General features: G+C 40.2%; 2 protein-coding genes across 2 annotated transcripts in view; one reads left to right on the top strand and one right to left on the bottom strand.

Moving 5' to 3' along the window:
* The window catches only part of LOC143145981 (uncharacterized), a 137,328-nt gene that overhangs the window by 41,825 nt on the left and 72,065 nt on the right, over positions 1-23,438 (bottom strand). The gene's annotated exons all lie outside the window — the stretch shown is intronic.
* Positions 18,116-22,906, top strand: LOC143146132 (uncharacterized). The gene is made up of 3 exons (XM_076310142.1): positions 18,116-18,197; positions 18,491-18,868; positions 22,230-22,906. Exons 1-3 carry the CDS (start codon positions 18,116-18,118, stop codon positions 22,904-22,906), a joined length of 1,137 nt encoding a protein of 378 aa, XP_076166257.1.

Here is a 23,438-nt window from a genome sequence, read left to right as displayed (position 1 = left end):
CTCACTCACTCAGTCGCTCATACTTTGACTCAATCGCTCGCTCAATCACTGACTCTCTCACTCGTTCATTTATTTACTCACTTACTTACTTGCTCATTCACTCAGTCACCTAGTCACTCATACTTTGACTCAATCGCTCGCTCAATCACTTATTCGCTCACCTATTCACTCGTTTCTCCCCTTACTCGCTCACCTATTCACTCGTTTATCCCCTCACTCGTTCACCTATTCACTCGTTTCTCCCCTCACTCGTTCACCGATTCACTTACTTGCTCATTCGTTCAATCACTTACTCATTTACTCATTTAACCACTTCCTCGCTCACTCGTTCGCGCGCACACATTCCCTTTCTCTGGTTCACTCGCTTATGCACACACACGGAACAGCGAAACTTTCTCGCTGTTCTGTGCGCTATCTCCGGCTACAAGTTGGAATCGCTTTTCACGCGCGGCAAAGAAACGAGAAAGAGATTATCCACGAGACCCCTCGAACCGTGCTTTCGAAGAGGCAAAAGGTCATCTCCGCGAAGTCGAGCTTTTCCCTCTGCGTTTCGCTTCGACCAGACGCGGACAAAACGAGAGCGCTTCAGGGAGCAAGCGAGCGCGACGAAACGCCGAGCGAAGGTGAAATTGCATTTTTCCTGTCTCTTTTTGCGAAAGAAGAAACTTCGCGCATCCGTGGAGACAGTCGCTCGGTTTTTTTCGCGCGAACGAACACGCGAGCGACGCCAAAGGATTAATTTCTCAGTCCCCTACCCCTCGTCGAGCGTCCACCGCCCTTTACCGATCGAGACCCGCCAAACAATGGGCAACAATTGAAAACTCATATATCCATTTGACAAATATAAATCTTATTGTAACGTTACACCGTGTTTTGTGTCTCGAATGATCCGCGTGCACGAAACAAACGAATACGAAACGATCGTTTCGAACGATCATCGTTTCTCGTTTGCCATTTTCTCGGTTTTTGATATTTCTTTTAGATTTCCTTTCGTTTATTTCAAGAATTTTATAGTATTCCATTGTAACAACAACAATAAGTAAAGTAACTTTAACTAACTTAATATACACGTTTCGTTAGCGACGAATGTAGATTTGTATTGTTTAAAATTAAAACGTGACGAAGATATCAGACAGAAAATGGTAAAAAAATGTACAATTTACGAATTTTCGTATACCTCCGCTTGTAGAATTCTCAAAGACGGGATTCAGGTAATAATCGAAGTTCGATTATTAAAAATTCCTTTGAATTTCATTCAAATTCATGTTTTTTTTTTTTTTCGAATCGTCGAGTTCTCCGGATGGAGAAGAAAATGGGGACGAGATAAAGGAACTCGTTGAGAAAATGTATTTACCGTGGAAAATCGGTGAGCGGGTAAACGAGGATGCACGGAAGTTCGTTGGTTATTCATTAACATCGACGTTATCGATTGTTGCACAGGGTGGGGTTGAAAGTTCAGCAACTTCGGACACACCATCGATTGCGACACGGTTCGAAAACTTTCGACGTCGCTGCTCGTGCGTGAACATCGATAACGCGAGTTCGATACCCGCGTTTCGTTAATCGATTTCACGCAGCTACGGATGCGTCAGTTACGCGAGCGCAGTTATCGAGTTCCACCGTATAGTTCACGATTAACGCGTACCGCGCGGAATTAGATCGAGATCGAGATCGGTTGCGTATAAATGTTAAACTCCTCACGTAGTTTACGAGCAGGCCACGAGTAGCCGAGATATTTATCGATCGACACCACGAACGACCCCTTAAATTTCAACGACGATCGAATCCACCCCGAAGAACCTCCCTGGCAACCTTTAAACCGCGAAAAGGTTCCTTTTTATTTTTAAAAAAAAATCTCACCTCGTCGTTCCGGCAAACGTTGCTATCGAGGCGGAAAGTATTCGATGAAAAAGAGAGAGAGAGAGTTAGGAGAAAAATAACACGTTTATAGACCGTCGAGGAAGTTCCCTTAATCGCTTCGAGAGATTTTAATAACTTTCTTTAACTGTTCCCGAAGATTTCATCGTAGACGTGTTTTTGTAAAGAGGATTCGCAAACAGACGAACGAGAACTGGTTACCTTTCGTGGAATTCGCGAAGACGATTATTTAGCGAAGAGTAGAAGAAGAAGAGGAAGATGAAAAAACGAGCGAATCTCGTTTTCAAAGGTAACAATTAACGAGGGAACTCGTTCGGAAGAAAAGAAAAGGGACATCCTTTCTCGTTGATTTTCAAGCCTCCGTGAAGAGGGTGCAATACCTGTTTTAAACATTCTTTTAATATATTTTGTAATTTAAGAGTGGTAGAGATATAAATAAAATGGGTGGCTTCGGTACAAGGGTTTTATCGGTAACCCTTAAGCACCCTTTAAGGGTACAGTAGACCCTCACTGGAATAGATTATAGATTGCCTGTGTTTTAAATATAGATAAAAATTGAGTGTATTATTTACAGGGCCAAGATAGGGGAACAGAGTTTTCCTGATAAAGGGAAAAATATCAAATTTTACAAATATAATTACCCACCTACGATGACAAAGTTTATTAATTTAGATCAACGAACACTCTCTTCAAAATTCTTGGAAAAAAATAGCGTTCGACAATTTTTCGATATTACCTCGATCGAGAGAGTATCTCTCAAAAATGTACTGTACACAAAACCCAAAGTTGAAAAATAAATACTTTCCGCCACAAAAAAAGAAAAAGAAAAAGTCGAAACCCCATTTAAAATTCCAATCTTGTAATTTCTGTACATTTTATCATTCCTTTCTATATTTCTTTCGTTTAACCAAGTTCACACGTAACTTCGCAATCGTCACCTATATTCCTTCGTAAATTCTTCGAGATCCACACTCATTGTACCGCGCACCATTCCTTTATATTTTTATTTTAAAAAATATTCCATATAAAACATCGGTAACATTGTCCTGTATAAGAATAAAAACATACATCCATCGATATTTAAGAACGAATTCGTAATTATTTCTCATTGTTCGTTTTGATAAAATTGAATCCCTTCGACGAACAACGTAAAGGTTCGAATCGAGTCTCTCGACACTCGTTTTATTCGAGAATTCTCTGCGTTTATCGGTCGAAGGACTCGTTCACGTTGCGATACGATACATTTCAGCTTCCAGGCGTTGTTCGACTAATTGCTCACCTGGTAACAGTATAGAGGGTTGGAGGTGGTCGAAGGGCGGTTTGGTTGTACGCAGAGCCGAGAAAAAGTTTCGCGCGCGATAAGACGAGAAATATCGAACCACTCGACTGATTTATTTCCTTCGTCTCGGCGACCTTGGCGAGCAATCTCGGCGTTGCTCGTTCATCATCCACCCTGAAAATCGTCGAGGGTTGTAACGTCGCTTAATGGAGCCCTCTTGTTCTTGTAAAATCCACGGAGTGCTTGGTAACGCCGCTTACGAGCGTCGTGCACCTTTTCTTTCGCTCGTTTTCTCGTTTACGGTTCCGTTTCAGCCTCGTTGTTTCCATTTCATCGGTTCGTTGAACCGATCGCGAACGCGTTGCTCATTTCCGTTGATTGGCAACTCGAACCTTATCGTTCCCTCGACCCAGAACGAGCAAAGGTAGCGACGATCTTCCACGAATTGATTCTCGACTTTCTCGAAACAAATTCAACGTTCTTTCGCAAAGAAATCACACTTGAGGAAAATTTACATCGTTTGTCGAATCTCGAGTCGATTAAACGTGACGTTACTTTTCTCTAATTACGTTTACAGAAATTTGAAAAATCAGAGAATATTTATTCAATATTTATTGAATAGAAACTAAACGTTTTCGATCTTGAAATTATTTTCTCGATATCAGGTGACGTTCATCGAGATATCGATGTTTTTAATTATAGACGTTAAATGTAACATTTTATCGTCGCTCTTTGAGAATAATTGTTCTCGTGAATATGTATTGACAAACATTGTGAAGATTCTTCCAGTAAGTATACGTACTGATCAATAATCCCTACGAGTTGTAATTGATCATTGATCGATAATCCCTAGATATTGCAAATTATTAATTATTAATTACAGGATTGGAATTTCAAATGGGGATCCAATTTTTTTTTTTTTTTATGGCGAAAAGTATTATTAATCGGTTAATAATCGACCGTAAGTATTAATCGTGATCGTTCGAATGAAATCGTTTCTTTGCGCGTGAATTCGAGTGTTGCAGCGATTCAGGATCGTTTTCGTCACCGTGAACGAAAAATTCTCGTAACAGGGCTAAACGATATCGAATCGTTGCTGGATAATTAGCACACGAGCAGGGAGGACGAGTCGCTCGCTCCGAGGGGCGTTGCATACGCGATTCGATACGCTTGGGAAATATGTCGCGACTGTCGAATTAATTTCCCTGCCACGGGTACCGCGGACACGGAGACATGTGGCAAATTCGAACCGCCCGCGACGGACATTGTGGATCAACGGTGGACGAGAATGTATCGTTAAATTCCGGCTGGATCGATGAACGGACCACGGATTAATTAAACTCCGTACCCGTAGACGATCGCCCGCGTCCCGAACGCGGCTCGAATTGATCGAATCTTTTCGATCTCGAGCTCGAGGAAACGAAACCACGATGGAAATATATCTCGATAAGAATTTCTATCGGGAAATATCTCGTATTATTTTGATATCTTTGAAAATACGTAATAAGTCGTTAGGTTGTTTAAAATATTCATTTATTTCGTTAGTGTAGTAAATAAGTAAGTAACTAAGTAAATAAATAAGTAAGTAAATAAGTAAGTAGATAAGTAAGTAAATAAGTAAGTAAATAAGTAAGTAGATAAGTAAGTAAATAAGTAAGTAAATAAGTAAGTAGATAAGTAAGTAAATAAGTAAGTAAATAAGTAAGTAGATAAGTAAATAAATAAGTAAGTAAATAAGTAAGTAAGTAAATAAGTAAGTAAATAAGTCCACGTTTGGACGTTTGTTAACGTTTTGTAAAGTAATGAAGATATTTTCGAGGAATATATTCGATAACGAATGTATCGAGAGGTGATATAAGAAAATGGGAATGTAATATAAAAGTGGTGAATTTCCACGTTTTCGTTTTATTTACTTACAATTTTTTTTTTTTTTTCAAAAATTACCAAGTTGAAAGTTGTTACATTTCAATCGAGAGATCGTCTCGTTGTTTTATAGTATTTTTCTTAATTTTTGAAAATTATGACCCCTCATAACAACACTCCTCGTTGGTGATGCGTACAAATATGCACAAGTGCAACGCGAGTAAATAGATATTGCATTCGATCGCGAAACGGAGTGTGAGAAATCTGGTAAATACACGCGATGTGTATTTTGTATATTCTTGGGGTTGTAATTTCTAGGGAGAACCGCGCGGTGATTAGAAAATTCCAAAATATGTAGAAAAAGACACTCGTCGTTCTTGTTTTCGTACGATTACTTTCAGTATCGGTCGTAACCAACGAACCATCACAATTGTGCAATAACTTTCAACTGGACCGTTCCACGATTCCACGAGCGATCGTTTACAGAAACGTCCAGGATCACCGATGAAAATCATTTACGCGTTCGTGAATTAAATAAACGGTGTACCTCCTGCCCTTGACAACTGTCTCGTACAATAGTGTATTAACATAAATTTACGAGAAAATTTCTCCGATTGAAAGAAATTAAAAGAAAGAAAAAAAAAAAAATTAAAATCCGTTCGAACACGTATAGTATCTAAATTTTTAACGAAGAATTCCGCTCCGAATTTAACATTCGACTTAGGGGACTACCCTCTGTCCTCCAGGGAGGAAACTCGGGGGTGGATAGGGTTGGTCGGCCGGAAATTCAATTTCACGGGGGTACGGTTTATTTTTTTTTTTTTTTTTTTTGTTTCTTTTTCAGCTCGAACGAGAGGAAACGCGAAAAATTGAACGGTTAATAATTAAACCGGTCGTTTCCCGCGGTCAAGTTTCATTTTTCGCTGCGTGGAATCGTACCGCGAACGAGACTCGAACAACGACGAGTTGGTGACGATCACGTTCATTCATGAATCGTGTTCTTCTTCTTGTCTCCACGGGGAGCTTGTACAGCGACGTTCTGTAATGAAATTTCTGGCTGACGTTTAGGTGCTCTGACGTTTAAAGAGGAATTCTAAGTTACGGGTTAGGTCGACGAGCAAAACGACACGGAATTTATAAAAGCTCGTAACGAAAGACGGGACACCTTTCGAGCAGATAGGCTAGTTTAATCTGTTCCTTGATTATAATGAAAGGCTCCTTGATGAAAGCTTGAAATATTAAATCTAGAACATTGTCCACCGGTGTAATACTCGCAACGTTTCACTTTACTCTTGTTACCGACTTTTAACGCAACACTGAAACATTTTTTTCTTCTCGTTACGGTTATTATACATTTCATCGTCGTTTATCGATCAATCCTCGGAATTTTTTCAACCTCGATTCGCATTCTTTCGAAGGATTCAAGTCTTGGTTGTTATCTTGTCACGTGTACGATAGAATCTGTAATTGTTTAAATATACGTAAGCATTAGGTAGAAAAGAATCCGACATTGCGAATTATTGGAAGAAACTGAATAAATTGGATTTTTGGCGATAAAAAAAATTCATCGGTGTCTGTCAGATCCTACTTTACCAATTAACGAGTCAAAGAATTGTAAATTGTTATAGAAAAATATGTTTCGCGCAAAAGTTACACAATTGTTGGGAAAAGGTAAGACGAGAGAGATTGTTGGAAATATTTGTAGATTTTTGAAACGTTAGTGTTATTTTTCTTTCAAATTTTGAAACTTTAGAAATTATATTGTCAAGTTTTACCTCACCAATGTAATATTTTATTCGGAAAGTCATTTTCTTTTTTGTTCAATGAAAATGAAACACGATTCTTTTAGAACGTACAAACATTTTATTAAATTATATATCCTCCATTTTGGAGAACGAGATTACTTTCCGTGCGATTCAATGGTTTCGTGTTCGGAATATTTAATTCATCGTCGCGTAAGTTTCGGTTGTTTTGGAGGCAAATCGAGGATCTCGTCGAACGTTTGATTTTAATATACGCGACCTTCGAAGATGAGTGTAAAAAGAGTTGAAGGAGAACGCGGATTAAAAGCGTACGTTTACGTGAATAAAAAGATAGGTCAACCACGGTCGTGAACAATTTTTGGCTTGGTGAAAAATCCTCACCAATGGCACTAATCCACGGATGGAGTACGTCGATACTCGGTGCACGACTGTCTGCACACAGTGAAAATGTTTGTTCGCTACACTCTATTAAGGTTGCGGCTTGCTGAATGGCATTGTGGATAGCTGGCACGCCTACGTCATCAGCGTCGTGGCGCCACGAAACACCTACGATAGGCAACAATTTCTCCGTGAGCGTACCATGAATAATAATACGGTTCACAAATAATCATTGTCGGCGTGGCTGAAAATTGGCAGCGCAATCATTTGCCTCCACGAAAACGATTGGCCATTGTGAATCGCGTGCACGTTCTGATCTATGGTTGGTTCGTACTCTTTAAACGTTCTCTTAAATTAATGTGAATCGTTTTTATTTATTTATTTATTTATTTATTTCGGGTGTTTGTACACCTGAGCGTTCCACACTCTTGAAATGTTGATTCACGGCTTGCAGTGTGTGAATATTTATTATTTTCGAGACTTGGAAGTTATTTTCAATTTGATGTTCGAATTAATGTGAATTATAATTTATTATTTATTTATTTATTTGGAGAGTATTCCACACTCTTCAAATGTTGATTCAAGATGAGTAGTGTAGGAATTTTTATTATTTTCGAGACTTGGAAGTTATTTTCAATTTGGAGGTCAATTTAGTGTGATTTATAATTTATTATTTATTTATTTATTTAGAGAGCGTTCCACACTCTTCAAATGTTGATTCAAGATGAGTAGTGTACGAATTTTGATTATTTTCGAGATTTGGAAGTTATTTTCAATTTGGAGGTCAATTTAGTATGATTTATAATTTATTGTTTATTTATTTATTTAGAGAGCGTTCCACACTCTTCAAATGTTGATTCAAGATGAATAGTGTACGAATTTTTATTATTTTCGAGACTTGGAAGTTATTTTCAATTTGGAGCTGAAATTAATGTCAATTACAATTTATTACAATTATAAGTTACTTAATTCCTAGCTGTACAACAAGACGCACGGATCACGTAATTTATGGGCTTTGACAACCCTATGAAGGTTCAATTCGTTGTGAACTTGAACATGGAAATTATTTAACTCGGAGTTGAAATTAACACGAACGTGTGTAAATTAATGTACACGCGTTCATTCGTGTTTTTTAAATGTCAATTTGCGGTGGGTGATTCGTATAAGAAATTCTCGTTATCTTATTTAGAATTTTCTAGGTGTATTTCGCGACGGAACATGAAAATTCATTTATTTTTAATTCGTGGTTAAGAATTATTCAACACGAGGTTGAAAGTAATGCAAATGCAATTTGTAGGTTTTTGGTATTCAGATTAAGAAAGACGCCTTACGAGTTGCAACGTGGCTCGGTGAGATTGTTACAACGATGAAAGTTCATTTTCGTCGAGGAAGAAATTATTACAATGTTTATTTTCGAGACACCCTGTATACCGTGTGCTGCATTCTGGCGAGGTTTTCAGCGTTCTTACGTTGAAATTGAACCAGCAAAAGCACGGAGACGGAGCTCTTACACGCGTAAATGTACGCAGTGCGGGCACAAACGCGAAAATACGTCGTGTTTTTTCCACGACAAGGTTTGCAGCTCCTCATGGGCGATCTCGGGCGATGTTTCAAGCGTATGCAATGGTGCACCTGCGTATCGTCGAGCATCGCCCGTATTTGCGTCACCTTGAGGGTACCCTCAGTGTCCCTGTAGCGATCGTTGAACCCGATCGTACCTCCAAACATCGATTTTCCGTCAATCTTAGACCGTTCGACGATTCGATAAATTCAAATTCGAGAGTACTGTCCGGTAATGATAAAAATGGCACTCAAGAATCATGTAGCGATCGTTGAACCTGATCGTACCTCAAAACACCGATTTTCCGTTAGACTGTTCAACGATTCGACGGATTTAAATTCGCGAGTACTGTTCGTAATGGTAAAAATGGCACTCAAGAATCATGTAGCGATCGTTGAACCTGATCGTACCTCAAAACACCGATTTTCCGTTAGACTGTTCAACGATTCGACGGATTTAAATTCGCGAGTACTATTCGTAATGGTAAAAATGGCACTCAAGAATCTTGTAACGATCATTGAACTCGATCGTATCTCGAGAGATCGATTTTCCGTCAATCTTAGACTGTTCGACGATTCGATAGATCTAAATTCGAGAGTAGTGTTCCGTAATGGTAAAAATGGCACTCAGAAATTCTGTAACGATCGTTGAACCCGATCGTACCTCGAATCATCGATTCTCCGTCAGCCTTGATGCTCGATACTTCGATGTATTTAAATTCGCGAGTTCTATCCGTAATGGTAAAAATGGCACCCATGGGTCCTGTAACTTCGAACTTGATCGTGCTTGGAATCGTTAATATTCTGCCAGTTTTAGACCGCTCGACGATTCCACGGATTCGAATTCACGAGTAGCGTTCGTAATGGTAAAAATGGCACCCGGGTGACACGCGGTAATCGTCGAACCTCGTCGTACCTCGAAACATAAATTTCCCGCCGGTCTCGGGCTGCTCGACGATTCAACGTATTTAAATTCGGGAGCGTTACTGCCCGTAGTGGTAAAAATGGCACCCAGGGTCCGTTTCGTATCGACCCCATTGCACGAAAACTGCCGCACGATTTCGTGACCCGGGACCGCAGACTCTTATCTGTTGTTGCAGCAAAGTCCCCGATGTCGTTACATTCTGTCGTGCTCAGCAATATTCCGTGTACGTCACCGCACAGTTGTCGCGCTATCATAATGGGTGGGTGTATGCAAACGATATGTCGGAGGATAGGGACGTTTTTACAAACGATATGTTGGGGGATAGAATACTTTTATAAGGTAGAACGAAAGCGGAGATTGGGAAACAATGTTACGATTTGCATGGGAACGATCTGGGAGATCCCTTTTTAAATTTCAATTATCTATGATAATTTTCCATTTACATACCGTAACGATAAATACTTGAATTTTTTCAACGTTCAAAGATACTCTTTACAAAGTCCATTAGATACTGCACTCGGTGTTATAAATTCTTCTTGCACCGAATTATCCTCCATTCTTCTCAAACCGTATTATTTACATTCAAAATATTTTTTTTACACGGTAAATAATTCTGAAGATACACCTGAAGATCGATTCAAATAACCGACCTTGCATCTTTCGATACTTGATCACAAATTACGTTTACGTTTCGTAAAAAACTTTTAATTATTATTCTCGATAAATTTAGTATATTGTAATATATTTTCACGAGAGCGAATACTTGGAACGAAGATATGAAAAACACAACACGCACGCGATATAAAAAGTGCAACATTCATTCTTTTGATAAACAAAATCAACTGCCTTGTAGCTGCAATTAAAATTATTCAACTTTAACAAGGAACGTGATAACTTCAACGTGCTCGACACTCCGGTATTTTATTATACACAATATTGTAATTTGCGTGTAAACTCGTGCGATTGGTTGCACATTTGCGTGATCTCGTAATTGTTTCGAGTAAATTTCAGTAACGCAACACCGAAATTATTATTTCATCTTTCGTGTTTGAAAATCACCAGGACAATTGATCGCTGCCCGGCTCGTGTACATTTATCCCCGAAGATTAAATAACATCGTTGAAACGGGATCACGGCTCGGTCCAATCCCATATCCGTGTATTTAGATCCGCAATTATGCGCGCGAATCCAACGGCTTTTCCGAGCAAAGCTCGCCGAACGCGAAAATAAATCAGGAATGTGTTAATCGTCCGCTAAATCGTCGTCATCACGGAATCATCGGAAGTATCGTTCCATCCGTGGACGAGCGTGGCTCGTTGAAATGATTATACTTCTTGACGTCGAACGAACGATTGAAACGAACGCGAAATTAATCGTTGTAAAATATTATATTTGGATTGTTCGGGAAGTAATTTCGTTTTCCAAAATGGAGAATATATAATTTAATAAAATGTTTATACGCTCTGAAAAAAACCTATTTTATTTTCACAAAAAAAAAACGAAATGACTTTTCGAACAATCCAATATTATTTATCCACGAGTTGATCATTAGTGCTACGATCGGAACAAATTCATCCATCCACGGATATTAGAAAATTTTATTTTTATTTTGTATTATACTACACAAAATGACGAAGAAAAAGATTTCTTCGTAAATAAGTTTTATTTGTGAGTAAGAAATAAAAAGTCGATGTGTAAAAGTAGAAATTGAATGAGATTGATTGTCCTAAAGGTTTCTATAGTTTTTGTTCTCTATTTTCGATCGAAGAAAAGAATTCTATTTAACGGAGAAAGAAACGTAACAAATGAACGTGTGATATAAAAAATGTCTGGAAATATTGCTGAGAAGATTTCGCAAGGATCTGTGCACGTATTCTTACACAAACACCTGGCAGTCTGTGGGTTCAGTCATTTATAAAATTTAAATACATAGTTTTTCTCCAAAGATGCAAATAAAATTTAAAAAACTCGTATTATCCAATAAGTACATATCGCGTAAAAAATAGATTAAAATTGCCAAAAATATGTCACAAAAATGTAATAGTAAACGAGAAACAAATTCCAGTAACTAACACCATCTATATAAACCATAAATAAATACAATCACGGTTCTACCGACGTGTAAAATTTAAAAGTAAATCAATTCACGAGTACGTAACTAACGAAGAGACAACCTGTCGTTGTAAATTTTCAAAACGATCGATTCACCAACGTGCAACCAACGAAGAAACAACATCCTGTGGTAATCGTTCGAAATGATTGATTCACGAACGTGTAAACAACCAGGAAGCAACGTCTAGTTATAATTCTCGAAAAAAAAAGAAAAAGAAAGAAAAAAAACAAAAATTCACGTGGGAGGGAGTTTATTTGCGAGAGAGTTACTCATTTGCGAGACGGTGGCGGCGGAAGAATCGCTCGATAAATAAACATGGGCACGCATTCTTTCTTCGCGGCGGACAGTGTCGGCCGTGTTTACCAGTCGAGGACACCAACTTTTATCCCACTTAAGTGTGTCCCGAGGAATTCACTATATTGCCTCCGGCGACTACACGTGACCGATCACCGGTGTGACGCGCGCGGAAATTGCGCGCGTCCCTTGGAAATAGTCCCGCGAGTCGACACAAAATCAATTGGCCGCTCAAGGTCACCGAGGGGCTATTCCCACCACGGCGTTACAGGCGGGCGTAGCCTCCTCGCGAGATTTACTACCGAGAGGCTTTCCTCGGACGACGATAATGTTCGAAGGGAACGTTTAATTTCTTATAAAAAAAAAAATAAAAAATAAAAAAAGGAAATACCCCTCCCCTGAACCGTATTCTCTCGTTTTGATCCTCTCTCGCGAGTTTCTGGCCTCGGTTCGGTGCATGGTCACGCGCGGCCAGAGAATAAGCACGAGACGACGACGCTCCTCGTGTAGACAGAGTGACGCCTAGCGTCCAGCGTCGGCGTCCTTGAACCCCGCCGCGATTAAGCTTCCTTCGTCGGGGCGTTTTTCAGATTTTCCACAAGGTCGCGGTCACTACCGCCCCGTTTGCTTCGATTATCGACCGATCCCGGGCCAGTGTGGCAAAGTGTGCGCTTCGAACCGATGTGCATTAATTATCCCCCCCTCTCCCTATACCTCGGAGCTCTACCCCCTCCACAACATAGGACGTGCGCTTAATGGGATTCCATTTTCGATCGGTCGTTTGTCGCGTTTCAATGGACGCGAAAACCGTGTATTTGCGTATAGTTCGGTTAAATTAGGCACCGAGGTGAATTTCGTTTCTTTGGTCGATTCTGTGACGAGTTTTTTCGAAAAAGCTTTATACGATTCGTTCTCGTGGAAACGTTGCCACGAAGCGAGATCGTCTCGGTCATTCGCTCGGAACGATATCGTCCACGGTGACAATCGCACCGTCAGAGGGTGGAACGAATTATAATTAATCTTGTAATCACGGGGGGGTGGGGGTAGTGATGTCAAATACCATCGATGGTGATTAATCATCGTTCCAAGGTCCGGTTATGAAATTTATTTATTTATTCGTTCGACGTGCCGCGGTATTCCGCGAGGTAAACATTGGTAAACGAAGCGTGATTAAGGAGGGGTTCACGAACCTAACCTCAATTCGGTCCGTCTTCTATCTCGCGTTACAGAAACGAAGGGAATTGATTTTGAGCAACGCTCGCTGCGAAGATTGTAAACCAACTCGTAATATTCTAAAGTCCATCGTTAATTACGAATGAACTGTTATAGCTGTAAAGGTTAGGTTAGGTTACGACTGACTTGTTTCTTAGGATAATTGTTCCGTGATCGATCCCCTCGAAGATCCACCGTCACGTCGATTAGAACAATATCGGAGTAACCTCGCGAATAATAACTTTTATACGGTAGAATTAAACCGACGTATCACTTGGAACGATTATTATCAATTTTTAAATCCTTCGTACAATCTTCAAGATTTCGAAGTACGCTAACGGAACGTTGACAGTCTGCCAAAGAAATTTCCCGGAACAGAAACAATTCCGTTTCCATCATTATTTACCCACTTACAAAACTAACGAAAAATTGTATAATATTTAAAAAAAAAAAAAAAAAAAATTCTTTTATACCCAATGATAGAAAAATTACCCGAATGAAACCAACTTCTGACTCGAAAATTACACAATTAGACGAACGATGACTTTTATACTATGATATAGTATAACCTAACCTAAAGGTTAGGTTAGGTTAGGACAGACTTGCTTCTTAGAATAATTGTTCCGTGATCGATCCCCTCGAAGATCCACCGTCACGTAGATTAGAACAATATCGGAGTAACCTCGCGAATAACTTTTATACGGTAGTATAAATTACTAACAATATAGTACAATATTACATAAAAGAATTCTATCAATTTTGAAACTTACCACGAATCTCCAACCTCCAAAGAAAAATCTCCCGGATAATTCGAGAAGTATTTTTTTCTCTCGCTTGTAAACGAGAAACTCGTTTCTGTGTCTAGAAAGATGATAAAAAATCATTCGACTTCCGGTTCATAAATCGAACAACGTGAAATACCATCTACCGTTAACCCAGCGACGATTGTTAATACAATATAAGCGCAACGATACGAGAAATCAATCGTGTGGAAATTGATCGGAACTCCGATTCGCTCTCGAAGTCGATTAACTCGCGCCCGGTTCGCCCCGTTTAATTGTGCTTGGTGCAGGTCGAGGAGGATCTCGAGGCACTCGCGGTATCGGCTCGGGCGCGCAAAAAGGCTGGAAAGAATTTTACAACACCCTGTGAAACTTTTCCCTGAACGTGGCCGCCGCGGATCAATACGCCACGCAGACAGAGGAAACGTGCTTTCTCGAACTTGCGAGCATTTCGTATCGCTAGACACGTCGATAGGGGAAGCAACTCGCGTTCACGGGACTCGGCCAACACGTAGGATCGAACTTCGGTCTGTCCCGTTCCTACGTAGGACTTCCGGGAATACAAATTCTTGGCGCGTCGCTCAACGAAACGATAAATCACTTTAGCAGGTAGCCGTCTCGTTCGGACACTCGATTCGTAGAATCGAGTTCGTCCGTTGGGACCGAATCGTCGAGACGCGGTGGAAATTTATCTGTACGTTTATTAGGAAATTCTCGCGTCTTACGTTATAAGGGAATAACGTTGTCTCTCCGCGTAACCCTATATAGCGTTATTTTTAGAAGAAGGTTACCTTACAAGGTGAGCTCAGGAGTCTGGAAGATTCAGCTCGAACGAGTTGCACGCCCGAAGTTGGGAGGAGTGTTTTTTGTTATTGTTACGAGATTTTATTCGAGAGATTATTCCTTTGGATTTTTGTGTTTTTCTTTTTTGCGCAAAGAATTGTTATCGATCGATTATTGGAGAAAGCTCGGAGGATGAACTTCGGGAACAATTGCAAATGAGAATCGTATACGATCTTCGGTTCGTTGGATTATATCGTGAGTACGTCCCCCTACGCGCAGTATAAAAAATTGCTTTCCTTCAAAGGTCGTGTTCCCACACGGAGAGATTCAATCAGCCCGAAGGAATGATTAGAAGAAGAAATATATGTCGATAATGGAACCGATCAATTTTTTCACCGATATTTATTCGTCGATGAAGTTGTTAGGGAAAGAAATTACTGGTTGAACTTTCCCGAGTGAACGAAATTTTACCACTGATTAAACACGTGGGCTTAACATTTCGTTCGTGTGTATAGAACTTCATCGTTAGTTTAAATTACAAAATATTGAAAATTATTCTACGTTACTCGATTGGAAAACTAAAAAAAAGAAGAAAAAAGAAGAATTATATTTTTTCACCTCCTTTTAATTATTCTATAAGCTCTTTTCGATTATACTTTTTTTTCTTCTTTTATTTCACGCGATAAATGTTATCGACACCTCCTTTTAATTATTTTACGAAGCTCCTTTCGATTATTCGTTTTCTTATTTTATTTCACGCGATGAATGTTATCGACACCTCCTTTAGTTACTTTTCTTTTTTTTTTCTACAAATTGAACACGTTCGTATTCAACGGTACAACGAATAAATTGATTTCTCAATTTTGACCGCGTTTCAGGAAGTCTATTTCACTGTGCGACTGATCCCGATCACGAGTCGTCCAACGATCGTCGTTTCAAACAGCAAAGAATTCGATGGACGAGGGAGCGCTTTGGCGAGCTGCCTGCTGCACTTGACCCTGCACTTGCACCCGAGCTCGTGCAGATCCTGCACCAGCCGGGGTCACGGACGATTCCCATTTTAAACGGAGTCGCGCTACGAGACCTATGCGGCTGGCTCACGTGCATCGACACGTGCGACAAGTTTCACAGCTCTCACGCAATTGCACGCGTACACGCGATGCATGTGCAAGTTCAAAATACGTGGTACGTAAACTCTTGTTTCCTGACTGCAATCGAGCACTTCGACTTACTTCGTCCAAGTAAAAAAGAAAAAAAAAAAAGAAAAAGAAAAAGAAAAGGTACAAGTAGAGAAAACAGGACGAACGATTTAAGGAAATATTTCACTAAGTAGAGTGTCACGAATGAAAATGTTTAATGTAGAGAGAAAGGGAATAATTTAAATAATCCATTCGGAAATAATTGCAAGAGTCTACCATTTATCTTGAAAGTAGAAGTTCTATTTTTATTTTTGACGAGGTTGGGGGAGCCTTTAGGGAGGCATGGAAGAAAATTAATTTAAAATAATTAACTTACACATCGTTTTTAAAAATAATTGTAGGAGTCTACTTATTTTCAGCTTGAAAATTTCCTTTCCATTTATGAGGAGAGTTCTTAAGTGTGAAAGAAAATCTTACTGTAGAGAAACATGGATAATTTAAATATTTCTTTCAAGAATAATCGTAGGAGTCTACAATTTATTTCAAATACAGAAATTTTCTTTTCTTTTTAAGAGAGGCTGGAATCTTTCCAAAGACGACGACGCAATAGTTTTATAATTTCTATTAGGAAATATTAATTTACCATTCGTTTGTAACATCGTCGCAATTTTCCAACGGCGTGTATTAAATTACACAATAAGTAACTGGCAAGTTGTTCTCGGAAGCTTGTGTATTGATTCTACCGTAAGCGGAGCTCGGTAAAATTATTTTTCACGTAGAGATTTCACGCTGTTTCGATAGACGAACGAACGATTGCTTTTACTACACCACTTTTCACTCCACTATTTTTCAAACCTCGCGTCTGTATTTTGTCACAGTATCTAGCCTCCCGATCGAGAGTCCAGACTAACACGAGCAATTTTTCGTTATTCGCGTTGCGAAACTACGGTACATGTCGCGCCAAATTGAAACATAAAGCCTTCGACCAAGAGAAATTTCACAACAATCTCCGCCAGCCATGTAATCGATGCGTTCCTGGAACGATACATCCACTTTCGCACTTCAGATAAAATCTGCTCCCATATATTGGCACCCTCGCTTTCCGTTTCTCATTCCCGAGTTATTCTTTCAACGAACCTCTCGCAAAGTAAGGAACATCCGCACAATGTCACTCGTGTTCGTGTATCTCTTTCTGATAACGTGTACGACGGTCTCGATCGCACGAGAAAAATACCAATTCTTTCATCGTGAAAAGTTCACCGCGATGGAGACCATCGTCTCGTGCACCAATCAAACGGCCAAACGTCTCTTCAATCCCGAGAGACGGGTGGACGTGATATGCAACGAACGCGGCGATCTGGAGGACGCCATCGCGAAATCCTGTACGAAGAATGCTGCCATTTTTATCACCGATCGAACCACGCGTGTGAAAAACGAACGAATACCGAGTTACATTATAATCGAGCACGGTCGATTCTCAGGTACGATTTGGGACTGTTCGAATATTTTATGGGCGCTCGAATAATACGAATAATGTTTGAGTAGTCGAGTATTCGTGTCTCGTTATTTGAATATTCGAATAATATTGTATGATTTGAATATCGGAATTCGAATATTATTGTACTATTTAAATATCACGATTCGAATATTATTGTACTAATCAAATATCAGGATTCTCGAATAATATTATTTGAATATCACTACTTCGAATTACTTACTCGAATATCACTACTTCGAATTATCTACTCGAATATGACTATTTCGAATTACTTACTCGAATATCACTACTTCGAATTACTTACTCGAATATCACTACTTCGAATATCTCTACTTCGAATTATCTACTCGAATATCACTGCTTCAAATTATCTACTCGAATATCACTACTTCGAATTACTTACTCGAATATCACTACTTCGAATTATCTACTCAAATATCACTACTTTAAATTATCTACTCAAACATGACCACTTCGAATTATTTACTCGAATATCACTACTTCGAATTACTTACTCGAATATCACTACTTCGAATATCACTGTTTCAAATTATCTACTCGAATATCACCACTTCGAATTATCTACTCGAATATCACTGCTTCAAATTATCTGCTCAAATATCACTACTTTGAATTATCTACTCGAACATGACCACTTCGAATTATTTACTCGAATATCACCACTTCGAATTACTTACTCGAATATCACTACTTCGAATTACTTACTCGAGTACCATTACCTCGAATCACTTACTCGAATATCACTACTTTGAATTACTTACTCGAGTACCATTACCTCGAATCACTTACTCGAATAATACAATTCAAACTACAAAATGATATCACATCTTGCGTGACAGTTTCACCGAGTAACCATCGTCGTACAATTCGTATCCATTCGTCGTTTTTCGATCGGATGGAATTCTACTCATTTCTAGTGCACGTTCACCGAACATTCGAAACCGCGGAAGTGTTCGAGTATTCGAACGACAAACAGATTCGACAAGCAGCCTCTGTTTTCAGGCTCGAGAAGAATCCTCTTGACGGGGGAGCAGGGTTTACGCACGTTGCAGTACCTGTTCGTGACCAGAGCAGACAGAGTGCAGGTACTTTCGTTCGCGCGTGATTTGCGGAACGCCGGTTATCGGGACGTGGCGTTTCTGGCGTTCGACGACACGGGGAACGTCGGTACGGTCATTCGTGCGAACGGAACGGGAAATGAGATTACATTGCGATCTATGGGATCGTGTGGAGCGTTCGCGAACGATGTGGATCGAATTCCTGCGTTCGCCACGGATTCCCGCCGGTACTGTCCACAAGGAGGATGCACCCTCAAGTACGGGATGGTAGCGGACGCGACGGTGAGATTCTGGCGCAAAGAGGACACGCTCAAGCTGAAACGTGAGCAAACCGATCGGATCGGCACGCGTCAACTGCGTTCCGCGCGGAGAATTCTTGTCTGGCGAGTCCCGTGACTGAGAATTTCCCTTTTGAATCTTTCACCGGAGAAACATGGTTCGAGGGGATTCTTTAAAACGATACCGAGGGGAGAGTTTCGTTGTTAGTTAATTCATCACTTAATTGCCGAGTTAAACTGGGAGGTGTAACGTTTAGGGCAGAGTCAGTTCTGTAACTGTTTTTACTTGTTTGAAAAGTATTTTTTTTTTTAATTTTCCTTGTTATTTGTATGTATGTATTCTCTGGAGAGACAAGTGAAATCGATTGTAATAATAACAGAAGCTAAGAGATGTAAGATTAGAGGAAAGATTTGAAAATTCAATTACTTAAGATTTGAGTATTCAATTATTTGAACAGTTTTTGTTTTCTTAGGTAATCGTTGTTTGTATCTATTGTTAGAATAATATTCCACGAATATTTATACCGTAGATAAGATAACAATTGGCTCCCCGTTTTTATCGAACTGTACCGCCTCGAAAGCGTGGTAAGGAAACGTATTATTTTGTGTTGGAGCAGGGAAATGGTTGAACACTCGTGAAAGAATTTCCTCTTCGGGAGAGAAAATAAAATTTATATAATAGAGGGTTGCTCGGTAGTCGATGTTGAGTTTATCGGGGCTCAAGTTAATCTTTAACGAGAAATGTATGTGATCCGTTCGTGGGTGATTTTGACGAAAGTTTGGCCGTAAATAACCAACCCTTATTTTTTCGTTAGCTTCGGTGACTCGAGCTCGAGAGGGTAGACCCTCCTAGGATGTAACCCTCCGATGGGTATCTTGGAAACTATTCGAGATAGGAAGGAATGTCCCGAGCAAATGTTTCATAGTGTTTCAAAGGGGAAGTGACATCGTGGAGGACCGCCGTGTGTAAAATTTCGGCGAGAGATCATTTCTGTCCACCATTCGCGAAGTTATCAACATCTTTATGCAGACGAGAGCAGAGGTTGTAAAACTTGTTTGTGAAACTTTAATGGGTAATTTTATTCCTCGAACGTACCGAGTTAGCGCGGAATATAAAACATTTCTTCCCCCTTTTTTTTTTCTTTTCGGGATACTTCGCGAGTTCGAGAAGTTTCATCGAAATCGCCGTTGGACGCTTTGCGGATGTTTCTCGCGAGCTCGAAGTTATGGCCACCTCATCGACTCCATCGAGGAACATTGCTCCTCGAGAATCTACACCGTGCGAAAAATATTAAAGATAAACGAATTCGAAACGGTTGTAAATTTTTCTTTCTTTGCGAACGTGTCGAATAATCCGATCCAACGTTTAGATCTAAGCTTTCCATCCCCTTCGGCTGAAAGAAAATCACGTACACAGTAAGCTGATTAATCTCCGATCTCGAATTAAATTCGAACAATTTATGACGCTTTTAATTGTAATCCAGGATGGTATTTATCCCGTATATAACCACCGTTACATTTTATTATCTCATTGTATGCACGCACGCATGCACGCACGTGTGATTTTTGTTTGTACAAAGTTAACGACAACCCCTCGATCATTTTGCACAACTATCTGCAATTTCTATCTGTATATTTTGCTCGTTCATCGCACGTGTACATCGTTACGAGACTTTCGAAAGCCAGACCGTTCCATAAAACAAGAAACGGAGGGATTCGATATTTATAAACATCCTTTAAATCGTTACGATCGGTTCGATGCTCGAAAGAGTCGATGAAAAATAAGATATAACGCGAACAGTGGATAAACAGTAGGATAATGTTTGTAATCGGTAAACAGTGTTGCGACACGATCAGTTTGACGGTTGTTAAATTAGCGATAGGTAATGCGGGCTTGATTTTCGAAGCTTTGAGAACCAATCGATATTACCACGCAATCGTTTCGGTCCAAGGACACCGCCGTGTTTCCTCTCTTGTAAATATTTAAGGGTTTATTTGTTTCCATTTCGTATTTCAGTTCGTGCTTACGATTCCGACACGCAAAGCGTGTTTGAGAAATGATCGTTACAAGGCCGCTGCCTTGGCAATGAAAGAAAACACTCGCCTTGTCACGAGCAATACCGAAAACGGGGCTGCTGGTTCGGGTAATTTATCATTGAGCCCCGGTTACAGGGAGGAACGGGGCGCATCAATTACTTTCTGGAGCGGGACGAAGGGGGTGGGGACATAGAATGTGTATCACAATGACTTAACAATCCTGTCGTTCGCACGAATTAATTGCGTCGTCGATTGATACTTCGGTGCGACGAGTTAGCGTCGATTGTCGAGCTATTTACATTCAACGAGTTTGGGAACGGTGAGACTCGTAGGAATTTTGTATCGATGCAAATTGATCGAAACGATTGTGTTTAAAAAAAAAAAAAAAGAAAAGATTTGTTCGTACTCGTGAAGAATCTTTCGACAAGTAAAAACTTCGTCGCTACTGAAACATCAGGTCGAAATGTAGACGAACTGTTGAAACCATCGCGGGAATTGCATTCCCTCGATAAGTGTTAAAACTGACACGGTTATTATATTCCTTTGATTATTGTTCAAACCACCAGGAAATTTACATTCCCTCGATTACTATTAAAACCATCACGAAATTCATATTCCCTCGATTACTGTTAAAGAAACTGTCATGAAATTCATATTCCCTCGATTACTGTTAAAACCGTCATGAAAGTTACATTTCCTCGATCACTGTTAAAATAATCACGAAATATATATATACTCTGTCGATTGCTCTTAAATTGGTACGGAAAATTACATTCCCTCTATTATTGTTAAAACCATCATAAGAGTTATATTCCCTCGATTATTGTTAAAACAGTCACGAAACATACATTCTCTCGATCGCTCTTAAAACCGCCGAGAAAATTATATTCCCTCGATCATTGTTAAAACCACGAAACACACATTCTCTCGATTGTTTTTAAAACCGTCGGGAATATTACACTCCCTCGATTACTGTTAAAACCGTCATAAAAGTTACATTTCTTCGATCACTGTTAAAACCGCTACGAAACCTATATTCCCTCGATTACTGTTAACACACATTCTCTCGATTGTTCTTAAAACCGTCGGAAATATTACACTCCCTCGATTACTGTTAAAACCGTCATAAAAGTTACATTCCCTCGATTATTGTTAAAACCGTCGCGCAACCCACGTTCCCTCGATCGTTCTTGAAACCGTCGGGAAAATTACACTCCCTCGATTACTGTTAAAACCGTCACGCGTTTGATCTCGTCTTATCGCGAACGGTGCTACTCCCCTATCGTGGGTTGAGGATTCCCAGTGAAAGGTACCCTCTTACCTCGGTCCTCCGTTATACCCCCGCTTGCACCTTCCATCTTCCACCAGAAAACGAATCCCTGCAAGCAGTCGGCGGATTGCTCGTCGAGCACTTCGGGGATTACTATAATATCACCGTGGACTCGAGCGCTGGGAACAGCATGACCTGGACCGAGGCGATCACGAGGCTCGTTAACCGTGACATAGACGTGATAGTGGGTCCCAGACCGGATGATCTGCGTGTTTTCGACAACATGGAGATCATCTGCTGGTACATGTACCGGGACATGGTGTTCGCTGGTCTGGTGCGGGTCAGGACAATCCCGAATGACATCCTGATAATGTTGGTGCCGTTTCACTACCTGGTCTGGTTGTGCGTGATCTTCCTACTGGTCCTCTACGTTCTGTTGTTGATCGTTCTGAGGAAACTGACGGTTATGGGACTGATCAAGGAACGGGTGAAATTCGAGTACGTGTTCTCGATAATGCTCTCCCACGGTGTCAATTTACCGAGGAACATCGGGCTACGATTGGTGCTACTACTGTGGATGGTGTTCTCGCTCTATTTGAGTATCACTTATAACAGCACGTTCACCAGCTCGCTGGCCGAGGTCGAGACCGAGGACCTCCTGAAGGATCTCAAACAAGTACGTGACTCCGGTCAACCGCTCAGCGGCCCGGCCATCGTTCTCTCTTACTTCAACAACTTACAGGATACGGCCGTAAACGAGCTGCGCGAGAGGTAATCACAAAGGTTTTTGCGATCAATTTTCGGTTGCTTCGGCTCCCCTTGGTTTTTATTACAAACTTTACGGGACGTTCTCCTTTGGTCGAATTCCACTCGCCTAGTTTATAGCGTACCCAAGCCGTGCAATAAACGCGCTCTAAAATGGTCGAACTTGACGCCTCGGACGCTTTTACGATTCCTATGACCGGATACCGGGTGTGTTGGAAAACTTTGGACCTTGCTGAACAGATTCTCGAGTGGGCGAGTCTGCTATTTAACGATGGACAGTCTGAAGATATTTTTTTTATTTTTGCTTTCTAAATATAACCCGCGGCCTAGTCCAACGAGATTACAGCAAACAGAGAATTGTACGCGCGGGGGTAGATTTCAAGGTCCTTTGCGAACGCTATAACGTGGACAGCGTGAAATTTCATTCGTTAATCCCCCGTTCGATATCAACGAGAGTAACTGATAGTAAAATATTACACTTACGAGTAAGTAGTAACAAGTAATGATAAAATATAGTAACGAATGTTATGCTGTGTGGTAAC

This window comes from Ptiloglossa arizonensis, chromosome 4, assembly GCF_051014685.1.
Source record: "Ptiloglossa arizonensis isolate GNS036 chromosome 4, iyPtiAriz1_principal, whole genome shotgun sequence".
NCBI classification, from domain to species: Eukaryota; Metazoa; Arthropoda; class Insecta; order Hymenoptera; family Colletidae; genus Ptiloglossa; species Ptiloglossa arizonensis.
Note: the sequence above shows the minus strand (reverse complement) of the source record. Positions and strands in the feature narration are given on the sequence as shown.

Coding starts and splice junctions, on each gene's coding strand:
- LOC143146132 (XM_076310142.1), top strand. CDS start 18,116: ATGACCACTTCGAATTATTTACTCGAATATCACCACTTCGAATTACTT. Junction 18,198..18,490: donor ACTTCGAATTACTTACTCGA/GTACCATTACCT, acceptor CTCTGTTTTCAG/GCTCGAGAAGAATCCTCTTG. Junction 18,869..22,229: donor GGACACGCTCAAGCTGAAAC/GTGAGCAAACCG, acceptor ATCTTCCACCAG/AAAACGAATCCCTGCAAGCA.